Source organism: Anser cygnoides, chromosome 30 (genome assembly GCF_040182565.1).
Source record: "Anser cygnoides isolate HZ-2024a breed goose chromosome 30, Taihu_goose_T2T_genome, whole genome shotgun sequence".
NCBI lineage: Eukaryota > Metazoa > Chordata > Aves > Anseriformes > Anatidae > Anser > Anser cygnoides.
Window position 1 is genome coordinate 1,805,190 of NC_089902.1, and position 15,485 is coordinate 1,820,674.

Sequence of the window (15,485 nt, forward strand, 5' to 3'; positions counted from 1 at the left end):
ACGTACTTACAATAGTGGAAGCAACCACCGGATGGCTGGAAACATATCCTGTGCCCCATGCCACCGCCCGGAACACTATCCTGGGCCTTGAAAAGCAAGTCCTATGGCGACATGGCACCCCAGAGAGAATTGAGTCAGACAACGGGACTCATTTCCGAAACAACCTTATAGACACCTGGGCCAAAGAACGTGGTATTGAGTGGGTGTATCACATCCCCTATCATGCACCAGCCTCTGGAAAAGTTGAACGATACAATGGACTGTTGAAGACTACACTGAAAGCAATGGGTGCTGGGACATTCCAAAATTGGGATACACATTTGGCAAAGGCCACCTGGTTAGTCAATACGAGGGGATCTGCCAACCGAGCTGGACCTGCCCAATCAAACCTGTTACGCACTGTAGAAGGGGATAAAGTTCCTGTAGTGCACGTAAGAAACATGCTGGGTAAAACAGTCTGGGCTACTCCTGCCTCGGGAAAAGGCAAACCCATTCGTGGGATTGCTTTTGCTCAGGGACCTGGATGCACTTGGTGGGTAATGCAAAAGAATGGGGAGGTCCGGTGTGTACCTCAAGGGGATTTGATACTGGGTGAGAATAGCCCATGAGTTGAATTGTAGTATGTTAATTATTATATAATACTGTATGTCATCACTACCATGATTGCTATATATCATAGATGAAAATGGTGATTAATTACAAGGTATTGGAAAGAGTGTAACCTGAGCATGACATAAATGGTATGGAATAAGGGGTGGATATCTGTCCTGGTTCCAGTTAGGACAGAGTTAATTTTTCCTCATAGTAGCTGGTAGGGTGCTATGTTTTGGATTAGGATGAGAAGAGCGCTGATAACATGCTGATGTTTTAATTGTTGCAGAGCAGTGTTTACACCAGGCCAAGGGCTTTTCGGCTTCTCGCTCTGTCCTGCCAGCGGGCAGGCTGGGGGTGCAGCAGGAGCTGGGAGGGGACAGACCCAGGACAGCTGACCCCAACTGGCCACAGGGGTATTCCATACCATCTGACGTCATGCTAAACAATATATAGGGGTGGCTGGCCGGGGTGGGGGGCCGGCTGCTCGGGGATAGGCTGGGCATCGGTCAGCGGGTGGTGAGCAATTGCATTGTGCATCACTTGTTTCATACACGTTATTATTATTAATACTATTATCATTATCACTGTTATTATTGTTGTTATTGTTATTTTCCTGTATTAATAAGCTGTCTTTATCTCAACTCACCGGCTTCACTTTCCCGTTTCTCTCCCCCATCCCAGAGAGGGAGGGGGGAGGGTGAGCAAACAGCTGTGTGGTCTTTAGCTGCCAGCCGGGTTAAACCACAACAACAAGCTTGAAATTTGGGCCCATGTTAACATAAGGAGGGTCAACAAGTGCAAGTGCAAGGTGCTGCACCTGGGCCGGGGAAATCCCAGACATGGGGATAGGCTGGGAGAAGAACTCATTGAGAGCAGCCCTGCAGAGAAGGACTTGGGGGTTCTGCTGGATGAAAAGCTCGAAATGAGCCAGCAGTGTGTGCTGGCAGCCCAGAAGGCCAACTGCATCCTGGGTTGGATCAAGAGAGGAGTGGCCAGCAGGTGGAGGCAGGTGATTGTCCCCCTCTGCTCTGCCCTTGTGAGGCCCCACTTGGAGTCCTGCGCCCAGGTCTGGAGCCCCCAGCACAAGAAGGATGTGGGCTGTTAAAGTGGGTCCAGAGGAAGGCCACAAAGATGATCAAGGGGCTGGAGCACCTCTCCTATGAAGAAAGGCTGAGAGAGCTGGGGCTGTTCAGCCTACCAGAAGGGAAGGTTCCGGGGTGATGTTGTTGCAGACTTTCAATACTTAAAGGGTCTTATAAAAGGGATGGAGAAGGACTCCTTACTCAGGTAGATAATGATAGGACAAGGGAGTAGTGGTTTTAAATTAAAAGGGGAGATTCCTATTAGGGGTTAGCAGGAAATTTTTCACTCAGAGGGTAGTGAGGCACTGGAACAGGTTTTCCACAGAGGTATTGGATGCCCCATCTCTGCAGGTCTTCAAGAGCAAGTTAAATGAAGTCCTGAGCAACCATGATCTCCTGCGAGGTGTCACTGCCCATGGTAGGGGGGTTGGAACTAGATGATCTTTGAGGTCCTTTCCAGCCCAGGCCATGCAATGATTCTATGATTATATGACTGGTTAAAAATAATTTTAAAACTTGTTATGTAGAAGGATAAGAATAACATTATTTCTATCAATATAAAATGTTGTTAAAATATTAATAAAAATAGACTTAATGAAATCATTATCTCATTTTCCCAAATAACACGGTAGTCCTCTTAGGATTATTTCTAATATTATATTTTGATAATAAGTATAATGACAAAAATGGACAAAAATGGTATGATAATAATCACAGCCGTTCGCTAACCTTCCCCCTCCCTCTCTGGGAGTTGGGGAGAGAAACGGGAAAGTGAAGCCGGTGAGTTGAGATAAAGACAGTTTATTAAGACAGGAATATCATAATAACAATAATAATAATAGTGATAATGATAATAGTATTAATAATAATAATGTGTAAGAAAACAAGTGATGCACAATGCAATTGCTCACCACCCGCTGACCGATGCCCAGCCTATCCCCGAGCAGACGGCCCCCCCACCCCGGCCAGCCACCCCTATATATTGTTTAGCATGACGTCAGATGGTATGGAATACCCCTTTGGCCAGTTTGGGTCAGCTGTCCTGGGTCTGTCCCCTCCCAGCTCCTGCTGCGCCCCCAGCCTGCTCGCTGGCAGGACAGAGTGAGAAGCCGAAAAGTCCTTGGCCTAGTGTAAACACTGCTCTGCAACAATTAAAACATCAGCATGTTATCAGCGCTCTTCTCATCCTAATCCAAAACATAGCACCCTACCAGCTACTATGAGGAAAAATTGACTCTGTCCTAACTGGAACCAGGACATCTACCTTGCCCAGTCTCTGGGAGGAGCCTTCCATTTGTGGAGTTGTTGAAGGTCAAACAAGAGCAGGTGCAGGTGGTTACCACAATGTTCTACCAGTTGGGGACAGGCTGGACGTCAGTAAGTAATGAGCAATTGCACTGTGCATAACTTGCTTTGTACATAACAACAACAACAACAATAATAATAATAATAATAAAACAACAACAACAATGATAATAATAATAATAATCATCATCATCATAAAAGCTACTGTTATTATTTCTCTTCCCTTTCGGTCCATTAAACTGCCCTTATCTCAACACATAAGCATTTGGGGAGTTGGTGTGAGCTAACTGCTGTGTGGTGCTGAGCTACTTGCCAGGTTAAAGGACAACATGTTTGACAACTACACTCTAATAGCACAAATCACAGTGAGGAAGTGACCTCCCAGTCACTGCCACAGTCACATTCCTCCTGCTGGGGCAGGACATCCTGAGGTAGAGCTGACCTCTCTCTAGCCCCCTAGGCACCTGTTTTTCACTTTCTGGGTTAGAGATGAAGCAAAGTTTTAGTGGGAGTCTTTGGTGCTCTCCTTGTGGTGTCAGGTCTGCGGTTAAGGTATGGACAAGCTCTGCGGCTTAGGGTTTTTAGGTCTGCCAAGAAGTCTAGGGTTAAATAGACCATTTTAATGTTAGTGTTAAGGAAAGGGATCAGGGTTAGCAAGCGAGAAAACGGATTCCTTTGAGAGTGTTGTAGTACCATTTAGGTTTAGGGATTAAAATTCCTGGTTCAAGTAAGGTAAGGGCCATACATGACTGTTTTAAGTCAGTGTTACTGCAGCATCTACATTACATGACCCCTCTTACCTCTACAAAATCATAATTTTCTTCTGGCCAAGCTCTTCTTCCCACCCCAAAATCTCACATCTCTCTTGCCCAGGCTGCTGCTGAACTCCCATATCTTACTGGGATCAGCTTTCTGATGACATTCTTGATCCCAGACTATCTGTCTCACCTCTGTTGGCTACTCTAGTCTTGAGAAGGAAGTGGCATTGTAGTCAGGAGGGAAAAGGGCACAAAGGTCTTTAGGATCATCCTACTCAACTAGCCCATCAGCTCTGCACCTCCACAAAACTGCACTTCCTACCTACAAGTTTTGTTTCCAGAATGGCTTCTATGGTGCAGGGTTTCTTTTCCCAGGCCCTCACGCATGGTTTTTTTTCGGATGTGCAAGGATGGGATAAGGAAATCCAAGGCATGGATGGAACTGAGCTTGGGAGGGGATGCAAAGAACAAAAGGAAGATATTCTATAGATATATGGCTCAGAAAAGAAAGGGCAAGGAGAGTTTACCCCCTCTGATGGATGAGAAGGGTGAACTGGTAATGACAGCCATGGAGAAGGCTGAGGGACTCAGCAATGTCTTTTCTTCAGTCTTCACCGCCAGTCAGGCTTCCCAAGTATTTCATTTCCCTGAACCCACAGATGGAGGCTGGGGGTCAAAGTCCCACCTGCTGTAAGTGAAGAGCAGGTTCGAGACCACCTGACGAAACTCAACAAGTCTATGGGGCCTGATGACTTGCACCCCAGGTCCTGAGGGAACTGGCTGATGTAGTTGCCAAGCCTCTCTCCATCCTATTTGAAGAGTCCTGGCAGTCGGGTGAAGTCCCTGGTGACCTGAAAAAGGAAAATATCACTCGCCTTTTGATTAACGGTAGAAAGGAGGACCCAAGGAACTCCAGAACTGTGAGCCTCACCTCAGTGCCTGGCAAGATCATGGAAAAGATCCTCCTGGAATCAGTGTCAGGCACATGCAAGAGAAAGAGGTGATCCAAGAGAGCCAGCATGGCTTCACCAAAGGGTAAGTCATGCCGGACAGGCCTGGTGGCTTTCTACAATGGAGTGACCACATCACATGACAAGCAAAGACCGACTGATATCATCTACTTGGACTTCTGTAAGACCTTTGACACGGTCAGAAATGTCATCCTGGTCTCCAAATTGGAGAGAGACGCATTTGCTGGGTGGACCATTGAGTGGATAAGGAGTTGGCTTGAAGGTCATACCAGAGAGTGGTCGTCAATGGCTCTATGTCCAAGTGGAGGCTGGTGATGAGTGGTGTCCCTCAGGGGTCTATCCTCGGACTAGTACTGTTTAATATCTTCGTCAACATAGACAGCGGCCCTGAGTGCAGATGACACCAAGCTGAGTGGTGTAGTTGATGCAACAGAGGAAGGGATGGCATCCAAGGGGACCTGGACAGGTTTGAGAAATGGGCTCATGTTAACCTAAGGAGCGTCAAGAAGTTGTTCAGAAAGTTCAAGTGCAAGGTGCTGCACCTGGGCCGGGGAAATCCCAGACATGGCGATCGGCTGGGAGAAGAACTCATTGAGAGCAGCCCTGCAGAGAACTTGGGGGTTCTGCTGGATGAAATGCTCAACATGAGCCAGCAGTGCGTGCTTGTAGCCCAGAAGGCCAAGTGCATCCTGGGCTGCATCAAGAGGAGTGGGCAGCAGGTGGAGGCAGGTGATTGTCCCCCTCTGCTCTGCACTTGTGAGGTCCCACTTGGAGTCCTGCGTCCAGGTCTGGAGCCCCCAGCACAAGAAGGGTGTGGGCTGTTAGAGTGGGTCCAAAGGGAGGCCACAAAGATGATCAGAGGGCTGGAGCACCTCTCCTATGAAGAAAGGCTGAGAATGTTTGGGCTGTTCAGCCTACCAGAAAAGAAAGCTCCAAGGTGATGTCGTTGCAGACTTAAAGAGCCTTATAAAAGGGATGGAGAAGGACTCTACTCAGGTAGATAATGATAGGACAAGGGGGAATGGTTTTAAATTAAAAGAAAGGGGAAATTCCTATTAAATATTAGCAGGAAATTTTTCACTCAGAGGATGGTGAGGCACTGGAACAGGTTTTCCACAGAGGTATTGGATGCCCCATCCCTGCAGGTCTTCAAGACCAAGTTAGATGAAGTCCTGAGCAACCATGATCTCCTGGGAGGTGTCACTGCCCATGGTAGGGGGGTTGGAACTAGATGATCTTTGAGGTCCTTTCCAGCCCAGGCCATGCAATGATTCTATGATTATATGACTGGTTAAAAATAATTTTAAAACTTGTTATGTAGAAGGATAAGAATAACATTATTTCTATCAATATAAAATGTTGTTAAAATATTAATAAAAATATACTTAAGGAAATCATTCTACCAGTTTCACAAAGAAATATCTAGTCCTGTTAGGATTATTTCTAATATTACATTTTGATAATAAGTTTAATAATAAAATGATATGGTAATAATAATGACAATAATGAAGTCGAAGAAATAGTTTCCTCACTGCATCTTTGATCTCCTGGTTCCTCATGCTGTTACTAGTCATCTGCAGACGTAGAATGGAAATTTATTGCTTCCGAAACACATCTAGTCATTAATTTCCAGAGCGCATGCTTGAGCTCCTGGTTCCTCATGCTGTAGATGAGGGGGTTCACTGCTGGAGGCACCACTGAGTACAGAAATGACACCACCAGGTCCAGGGATGGGGAAGAGATGGAGGGGGGCTTCAGGCAGGCAAACATGCCAGTGCTGAAAAACAGGGAGACCACGGCCAGGTGAGGGAGGCACGTGGAAAAGGCTTTGTGCAGGCCCTGCTCAGAGGGGAGCCTCAGCACTGCCCTGAAGATCTGCACATAGGACACCACAATGAAGACAAAGCAACCAATACCTAAAGAGAAGCTGATTACAGTAAGCCCAACTTCCCTGCGGTAGGCATCTGAGCAGGAGAGCTTGAGGATCTGAGGGATCTCACAGAAGAACTGGTCCACAGCATTGCCTTGGCAGAGGGGCAGGGAAAAGGTAGTGGCCGTGTGCAGGACAGAATAGAGAAAGCCACTGCCCCAGGCAGCTGCTGCCATCTGGGCACAAGCTCTGCTGCCCACGAGGCTCCCGTAGTGCAGGGGCTTGCAGATGGCCACGTAGCGGTCATAGGCTGTGACGGTGAGAAGGGAATATTCTGCTCCAATGAAGAAGACTAAAAAGAAGACCTGTGCAGCACACCCTTGATAGGAGATGGCCCTGGTGTCCCAGAGGACATTGGCCATGGCTTTGGGCAGAGTTGTGGAGATGGATCCCAGGTCGAGGAGGGCGAGGTTGAGGAGGAAGAAGTACATGGGGGTGTGGAGGCGGTGGTGGCAGGCTGCGGTGGTGAGGATGAGGCCGTTGCCCAGGAGGGCAGCCAGGTAGATGCCCAGGAAGAGCCCAAAGTGCAGGAGCTGCAGCTCCCGCGTGTCTGCGAATGTCTGCAGGAAAAACTCACTGATGGAGCTGCTGTTGGACATCTGCTAATTCTGGTCATGAGGTCCTGTACAAGGAGGACAAAGGCCGTGGTAATGTACCAGAGGCATATCAGAGGAAAACTCTTTCCATTTTCTCATTTAAAATCACCAAAAATTACCCATTTCCAGGCAGATATTTTGAAGGTCTCTTTCATTGATTCTGTCTGAGAGTGTCTCTGGGAGCAGGGGGCTCATCTGTGGGCAATGGAAGAATCAGTCCTGTACTACAGCCAGAGGTAGTAGCATGGTAGTAACATAGTAGTTACATGGTAGGAACATGGGGTAGTCTCAGATTCTCTTTATTGCTGATGTCAAAGAGATTTCTCCAGTTTTGCTCCCAGTTCACCCAACTGCGGAGCAGAGGTGCAGAGATTTAGTTATTTAATTATTTGTTTTTTAATTTTGGTTCTAGCTACCCCACCACACCTGAGGAGTGATTCTAAGGCATAAATCCTGGGCATTCTGCTGCACTCCAAGCAAAACCTTGTGGATCCTCAGAGGCAAAGAGACTGTCCCTTTAGTGCAGAGCATCCCACAGAGACGACAGCCAGTCTGTCCATCAGTGCTGGTCTGAGCTGTGCTGGCATCTCTTTGAGCTACAGGACAATTGCACTAAGAAGGTTCTCCTGAGAAGAGCTTGAACACTGCTGAGAGCAGAGGAATCCAGGCTCCAAGTGCCCATCTCCAGACCCCTCACCCTGTCCCCGTACTCCCCTTCCCCCAAGCACCCCGAGGGCTCACTCCATGGGCAGGTGAAACCCCCATCCCCAGGCAGCCTGGGAACAAGAGCAGCAGCAGCACGGCCAGGTGGAGAAGCCAGGAGGAATGGCAGCGTGCTGCTGCCAGGGGAGGCAAGGCCAGGGAGGGACAGACGGACACTCAGCACACCCTCCTGTGCTGCAGCTCTGCCTGCAGAGGAGGCAGCTCCTGCTCATTGCAAACGATCTGTGCTCCCCTCAAGCCTGCAGACACCTTCCAAAGGTAGGGGGTATCAGGGCTTTTGTAGCTCCTAAAGATCAGCTAGGATAAAGCCTGAGAGGACCACAATGATGATGTTGGTGCAGTCTGTGGGCTGAGGGGTGGGAAGGGACTTTTTGAAGTTCATTGATGCCATATTGGTCCCTCACTGCAATGCTCTAGGAGTCTCAGTCTCCTGTACAATCCTGACAATCCATTACCATGAAACCTGCCTCCCCTCCACTGCAGGATTCTTCAGGCACAGAGTGCAGAAAAAGCCTTGCCTTTCTGGTATCCCCTGCCTTGGTCTTTCTCTTGAAAACTGCAATCATAAATGCCATTCACTAAAGCTAGTTCTACTCCTAGCTGGAGAAACAGAGAGACCCATCCCGACAGATGCTATCAGCCATCGGATGTGCCAGCTGTAGAAGACCCCTCTGGCAACCCCACCTGCATGGCACTGCTGCCAGAGCCTCACGGTGCCAAGAGCCTGCAGATCTGTCTTGCCACACGCTGCCCTCTGTTGCTGCGCTCCTCACTGCCTCCAAGCCCTCTCTCCTTCTCTCCTGTCCCCGTGCCAGCTGCGGTCAGAGCCCCCAGCCCTGCTGCGCTGTGCAGAGGAGCTGCTCCTGGGCAGAGCTGTCTCTCTGCACCAGGGCCCTCTTGCCACGAGCTCTCTCTGTCCCACGAGCCCGGCCCAGCTCAGCACCAGATGCCCAGCCCAAGGCATTGGAATCCCCCCTCGCGGGGCTTTCGTGACGAGCCCACGAACCTCAGGCACTGAGAGACAGTTGAAGACATCTCTCCAGAAGTCCAAGTCAGAGGCAAGTTTCCTGCAGTGTCCCCCTGAGGGCCAGCACTGACACAGCCTCCCTTGGAGCTCGTTAGAGCAGAGCATTGGAGGCAGTGAGGACAACTAGAGAAAAGACAATGTCAAGGCACACTGATGTGTAGAAAAGCTGGATGTGTTTCACCAAGCACAAGGGTCAGGCCTTTACCCTTGACCCCCAGCCCCTGGGAAGGGAGATCCTTTCCCCTCACACACTGCTCAGGGCTTTTCCTGGGGCAGGAGGAGATGGGGATGTGCATGGCCAAGTGCAGGAGAATGGTACGAGCCCTGCCTGGTTGATGGGTGGGGGCGAGGAGGCAATGAGGCCCTGGTGCTTTACCGATAAGCTGTCTCCTCCTAGGCCTCAGTGGCAGAGATAACAGCCAGAGCCACAGACACAAAACCCGGGGTCCTGTTGGGACTCTCAGCCTTGTCAGAGGCCTCTGTTGTCTCCACACCAGGCTATCTGAGGGACAGATTCTTGTCAAAGACAAAATATAACAATAAAAATTTGTTTATATAAATATGTTAATAAAGGAGGATTAAGGAGAATCATCATCCTTTACTGGTTGTGGGGGAAACGCGGTGACAAGAGACGAGGTAAAGGCAGAGGCACTTAATGCCTTCTTTTCCTCAGGCTCTAGCAGCAAGACCAGTTGTTCCCCTGGACATTTCTTCCTACGTGTTGCCAGTTCCAACCTTCTAAGGTGCACTTTGTGGCAGTTTTTTTCTCTCCTGCTCTTTCCTACTAACAAAGAGAGCTCCATCAGGGTGGAAACCACTCCTGAAGCAGGCATCCCAACCCATCAGGCTCTTTGCAGCCTGTCAGCCAAGCAGACAGAAGTCACCTCAGCAGCATCTCCCAAGGCCTGGGCCTGCTGCTGGCCTTGCAGCTTCTTGGCTAGACACAGCCAAGCCTTGTGCCTCCTGCTGTCCAGTCCTGGACTCAAGCAGAAGGGACAGGACAACCCCTGTGCGGGCCTTCTTTCTGTCTGGGTCCTCCTGGGGATGGAGGCAGAGGGGATCCCACAGGCAGCATGCCAAGCAGGGGCCTTCTGCTGGCCTAGCAGGGCCACTGGCAGGTGTCAGCCCCAAAGTGCCGATCCCAGGGAGAAGCCAAGGCTGACCTGCCACCTCCAGACACAAGGCACCTCACAGTCCCTTTGCGTGACACGTTCCTGCTGCTGCCCTATCAGCTACAGAGACAGAAGTGACCTCCCAGTCACTGCCCCAGTCCCATTCCTCCTGCTGGGGCAGCAGATCCTGAGGCAGAGCTGAGCTCATCAGAGCATTCCCACCCATCTCCTCCTTCTGGCCCACAAGCCGATCAGATCCACGGCCCCTCACATCCATCTCTGAATGCCATGGGACTGCACGGCCACCTCAGTGTTCCTGCCCTACTCCAAGGGAAGAGGAACCTAACGTTAAGGGTTAGGAGAGGGTTTGAAGGTGAGGAGGTTAATGCACAGGAGGACAGGATTTGGATGTTAGTTGTTCATGTATGGCATTAGGACTGTGGCGAACCTTTCTGTGTGAGAGCTTAAGCAAATATTGAGTGGGAGGGTTTGGTGTTGCGCTTGGGGTGTCAGGTCTGCAGTTAGGGTATGGGCAAGCTCTTTGGTTTAGCCTTTTGTTTAGGTCTGCAAGAAGACTTGGGTTAAATAGGGCATGTTAATGCTTGTGTTAAAGGCAGGGATCAGGGTGAGCAAGTGTGTAAAGGTAAGGGAAAGGTGTTATGGACTTATTTTGCCTTCAAGGGATATTGTGGTCAAAACTTAGAGCAGTGGATTCCTGTCAGGGTGTGGAGTGGCATTTAGATTTAGGTATTAATGTTACAGGTTAAAATAGGGCAAGGGCCTCACATGACTGCTTTAAGTCTGCGTTATGGTGGGATCAATATTACCTGAGCATCCTTACCTCTCCAAAATCATTAGCTTCTGCTGGCCAAGCTCTTCTTCCCTCCCCCAAATCTCACAGCTCTCCTGGCCAGGCTTTTCCTGACTTCCCCTTATCAGTCATCTTCTTAGGGGCAGCTTTCTGATGGCTTTCATGATCTGTATGGCTGTAGGAGCACCCTGCACAATGTGCCCAGCAGCTCTGCACCACCACAAAAGCAGCCCTGAAGGATGAGTTCAGACAAAAGCTCAAAACTTTGACATGACAACCCCTGTTCAAGACCTCATCCTCTATGGGGGCTACCAGCTACTTAGGAAGAGAGGATCTCACAAACCGTGTGCAGAGCAGATGCATCTGGTGTCCTATCATGGAGACCAGCAGATGTGGGCCTAAAGGCACAGATCCCAGCCAGGAGTCAAGGGTGACCTTTCAGCTGCTTCAGAAAGAGCTCAACTCACAATCTGCTTTAGAGACATTGACTTAGGAACAGATTAGGAATTTCTGACGTACCACTGAGCTCATAATACCACACCTTGAACACACCCGCTCTTTGGCCCAGAATCTGCCCAGGTAGAAGAGATCTGGTTGTGACCCTTCCAGCCCATGGCACAGCTCCTGGGCTCCCAGCCTCTCTGACACACAGGAGCCAGTGCCGTGCCAGTTCTGGGAGGTGCTAGGGCAGGAGGGACCTTGCAGTGAAATCACTCGCCAGACTCCTTGGCTGGGGCTGCTGCGTGCCCTGGGGCTGCAGAGCTCTCCTCTGCCTGCTCACAGCAGACTGAGCCCTTGAGCTGTGGTCAGTCCACCTTGGAGGAGATCCCCCCTTAGGAGGGAAGTGCTGCAGCGCAGGCCGGCTGTGCCACTGCCGTGCCCACTGCCTGTCCCTGCCTGCAGTCCCAGCACAGCCCCACAGCAGCACTGGCACCAAGCTACAGGAGCAGCCGGGCCTGACCCCACCAGCAGGGCTCAGCACGAGAGGGGGGCAGTGGCAAGAGAGCAGCTCGGCATGCCCCAAGCGCTGGTGCTCCCTGCCCGTGCTGCTGGGATGGGACTCTTTTCCTCTGCAGCCCTGCACATGGCACTGCCCCTGCAGAGCCAGAGCAGCTCTCACAGGAAGGACGTCACACAAGGAAGGCAGTGCAGGCTCCTTCACTTTGTTTAAGTTCACAGAGGTAGGCTCCTCGTTTATAGAGTCTCAGTATATGCATTCATCACGTACATACTGAAATGGAAGTGGAACAACGGGCTCCTTTCTTTTATTTAAATTCACAGAGGGCCTGGCTCCTCATATACAGAATCTCTGAGCTATATTCGACAGGTACATAGCGTAAAAGAAATGAGATGAATCATACCATTTTAATGGGCAACTTTAGCCGTATTAGTCCTGTAACGAAAACACTCATCAATATACAAACATACAAAAAAATAATAATATCTATAATATTACTTGTTCTTGTAGTCCTTGATATTATTAATCATCTGCAGAGGTAGAATGGAAATTTATTGCTTCCGAAAAACATCTAGTCATCAATTTCCAGAGCGCATGCTTGAGTTCCTGGTTCCTCATGCTGTAGATGAGGGGGTTCAATGCTGGAGGCACCACCGAGTACAGAACTGCCACCACCAGGTCCAGGGATGGGGAAGAGATGGAGGGGGGCTGCAGGTAGGCAAACATGACAGTGCTGAGAAACAGGGAGACCATGGCCAGGTGAGGGAGGCACGTGGAAAAGGCTTTGTGCCGGCCCTGCTCAGAGGGGATCCTCAGCACGGCCCTGAAGATCTGCACATAGGAAAAAACAATGAAAACACAACAGCCAAAAGCTAAAGAAATACTAAACACAAGTGCCCCAACTTCCCTGAGGTAGGCATCTGAGCAGGAGAGCTTGAGGATCTGGGGGATTTCACAGAAGAACTGGTCCACAGCATTGCCTTGGCAGAGGGGCAATGAAAATGTACTAGTCGTGTGCAGGACAGAATAGAGAAAGCCACTGCCCCAGGCAGCTGCTGCCATCTGGGCACAAGCTCTGCTGCCCACGAGGCTCCCGTAGTGCAGGGGCTTGCAGATGGCAACGTAGCGGTCGTAGGCCATAATGGTGAGAAACCAGTACTCCGCTCCAACTAAGAAGACAAAAAAGAAGACCTGTGCAGCACACCCTTGATAGGAGATGGCCCTGGTGTCCCAGAGGGCATTGGCCATGGCTTTGGGGAGAGTGGTGGAGATGCAGCCCAGGTCGAGGAGGGCGAGGTTGAGGAGGAAGAAGTACATGGGGGTGTGGAGGCGGTGGTCGCAGGCTACGGTGGTGAGGATGAGGCCGTTGCCCAGGAGGGCAGCCAGGTAGATGCCCAGGAAGAGCCCGAAGTGCAGGAGCTGCAGCTCGCGCGTGTCTGCGAATGCCAGCAGGAGGAACTCGCTCACAGAGCTGCTGTTGGGCATTTCCTGCCTCCGGGCATGGCGTCCTGCCCGAGGAACAGAAATACACTAAGAATACGGCAGAGTGACCTGAGAAAACCATACCCATTTCTTAATTAAGCCCCTCAAAGCACTTGCCCAATTGCACACAGACAGTTGGCAGATCCCTTTCCTGCACTGGATTCAGCTGATCTGTGTGGACATCTCTTTGACTGCAGGACAATTGCACTAAGGAGGTTCTCCTGTGAAGAGCTTGAACACTGCAGAGAGCAAAAGAAGCCAGGCTCCAAGTGCCCATCTCCAGACCCCTCACCCTGTCCCCGTACTCCCCTTCCCCCAAGCACCCCGAGGGCTCACCCCATGGGCAGGTGAAACCCCCATCCCCAGGCAGCCTGGGAACAAGAGCAGCAGCAGCACGGCCAGGTGGAGAAGCCAGGAGGAATGGCAGCGTGCTGCTGCCAGGGGAGGCAAGGCCAGGGAGGGACAGACGGACACTCAGCACACCCTCCTGTTCTGCAGCTCTGCCTGCAGAGGAGGCAGCTCCTGCTGGGGACAGCGGGGGCTTGAGGGCAGAGGCTGTGCTGGTGGCAGAGGAGAGCAGGGGGTGTCCCAGGGAAGGTGCCTGCCCTGCAGGGGCTGGCAGGGAGGTGCCTGAGCCCTCCCTCGCACAGCATTTCTGGCCGCAGCTCCCTCTCACCGCCTGCCCATGTCCCTGCTGCCTGTCCATGTCCTTACTGGGAGATGGTTCTGTGTCCCCACGTCTCCTCCCTGTCCATGCTCACAGACTTATCCCACAAGCTGTGTGCTCAGATTCACTCAGATTCCCCTCCAGAACAGGAATCTGAAAGCACAGAATCCAAAAAAAAAAGCCTTTCCCGAAAGATAAACCAAGCCTCAGTCTTCCTCTGGAAATTTCCTCTAATAAATGCCATTCTCTACAGCATCTTCTACACTTTGCTGGAGAAACAGAGAGACAGGAATCCCGACAGATGCTATCAGCAATCGGATGTGCCAGCTGTAGAAGACCCCTCTGTCAACCCCACCTGCATGGCCCTGCAGCCAGAGACGTACCTTGTCAAGGGCTGTGCACATTTCTCCTGCAGGCAGCTCTCAGCATCCTCCCACTGCCAACTGCCTCCAAGCCCTCTATCCTTCTCTCCTGTCCCCGTGCCACCTGCGGTCAGAGCCCCCAGCCCTGCTGCGCTGTGCACAGGAGCTGCTCCTGGGCACAGCTGTCTCTCTGCACCAGGGCCCTCTTGCCACCAGCTCTCTCTGTCCCACGAGCCCGGCCCAGCTCAGCACCACACGCCCAGCCCAAGGCATTGGAATCCCCCCTCGCGGGGCTTTCGTGACGAGCCCACGAACCTCAGGCACCGAGAGACAATTGAAGACATCTCTCAACAAGTCCAAGTCAGAGGCAAGTTTCCTGCAGTGTCCCCCTGAGGGCCAGCACTGACACAGCCTCCCTTGGAGCTCGTTAGAGCAGAGCATTGGAGGCAGTGAGGACAAGGAGACAAAGGCAAAGTGAAGGTGACCCTGATGTGTAGACAAAGTGTATTTGTTTCAACTAGCACAAGGGCCCAGACAATAATGAATGATTTAAAATTTGGAAAGACAGAAAAATAAGATAAAATAGTAATAATAACAATAATAACAATAACAAGAAGAATAATAGTATGTGAAAAGCAAGTGATGAACCACGCAATCACTGAGAACCCCCTCACCGATGCTCAACCTGTCCCTGAGCATTGGTCCCCCTGACCCTGGCCAGCCTGCAGCAGGATCTCTTGTGCACGTCCCTTCACCTTCATTTCTTTTACTGCAAAATCAGCTTTCAGAGGAATTTGGAGTATTTTCTTCCCTTTCTCAAACACTTCCTGTGCTCTGTCACCCCACACAACGATGCCATCGATGTACTGCAGGTGTTCAGGAGCTTCCTCCTCTTCCAGAGCACTCTGGATCACTCCATGGCAAATGGTAGGGCTGAGTTTCCTGCCCTGGGGCAGTCGATTCCAGGTTGAAAGCAAGCTGTGGCCTTCAGTCTGCTGGCAAACGGATGGAGAAAAATGCATTAGGGATATCAGTTGTGGCAAAACGCTTGGGTGCCTTTGATCCCAGTGTGCATGGAAGCTCTAGTGTGTCCGGCATGGCAGCACT

General features: G+C 50.8%; 1 protein-coding gene across 1 annotated transcript; it reads right to left on the reverse strand.

Moving 5' to 3' along the window:
- Positions 1–6,276: 6,276 nt before the first annotated feature.
- On the reverse strand, positions 6,277–13,352 carry LOC136787630 (olfactory receptor 14C36-like). Its single transcript, XM_066984942.1, has 2 exons — positions 13,059–13,352; positions 6,277–6,945 (listed from the first exon to the last, which is right to left on the reverse strand). Exons 1-2 carry the CDS (start codon positions 13,350–13,352, stop codon positions 6,277–6,279), a joined length of 963 nt encoding a protein of 320 aa, XP_066841043.1.
- Positions 13,353–15,485: the final 2,133 nt, after the last annotated feature.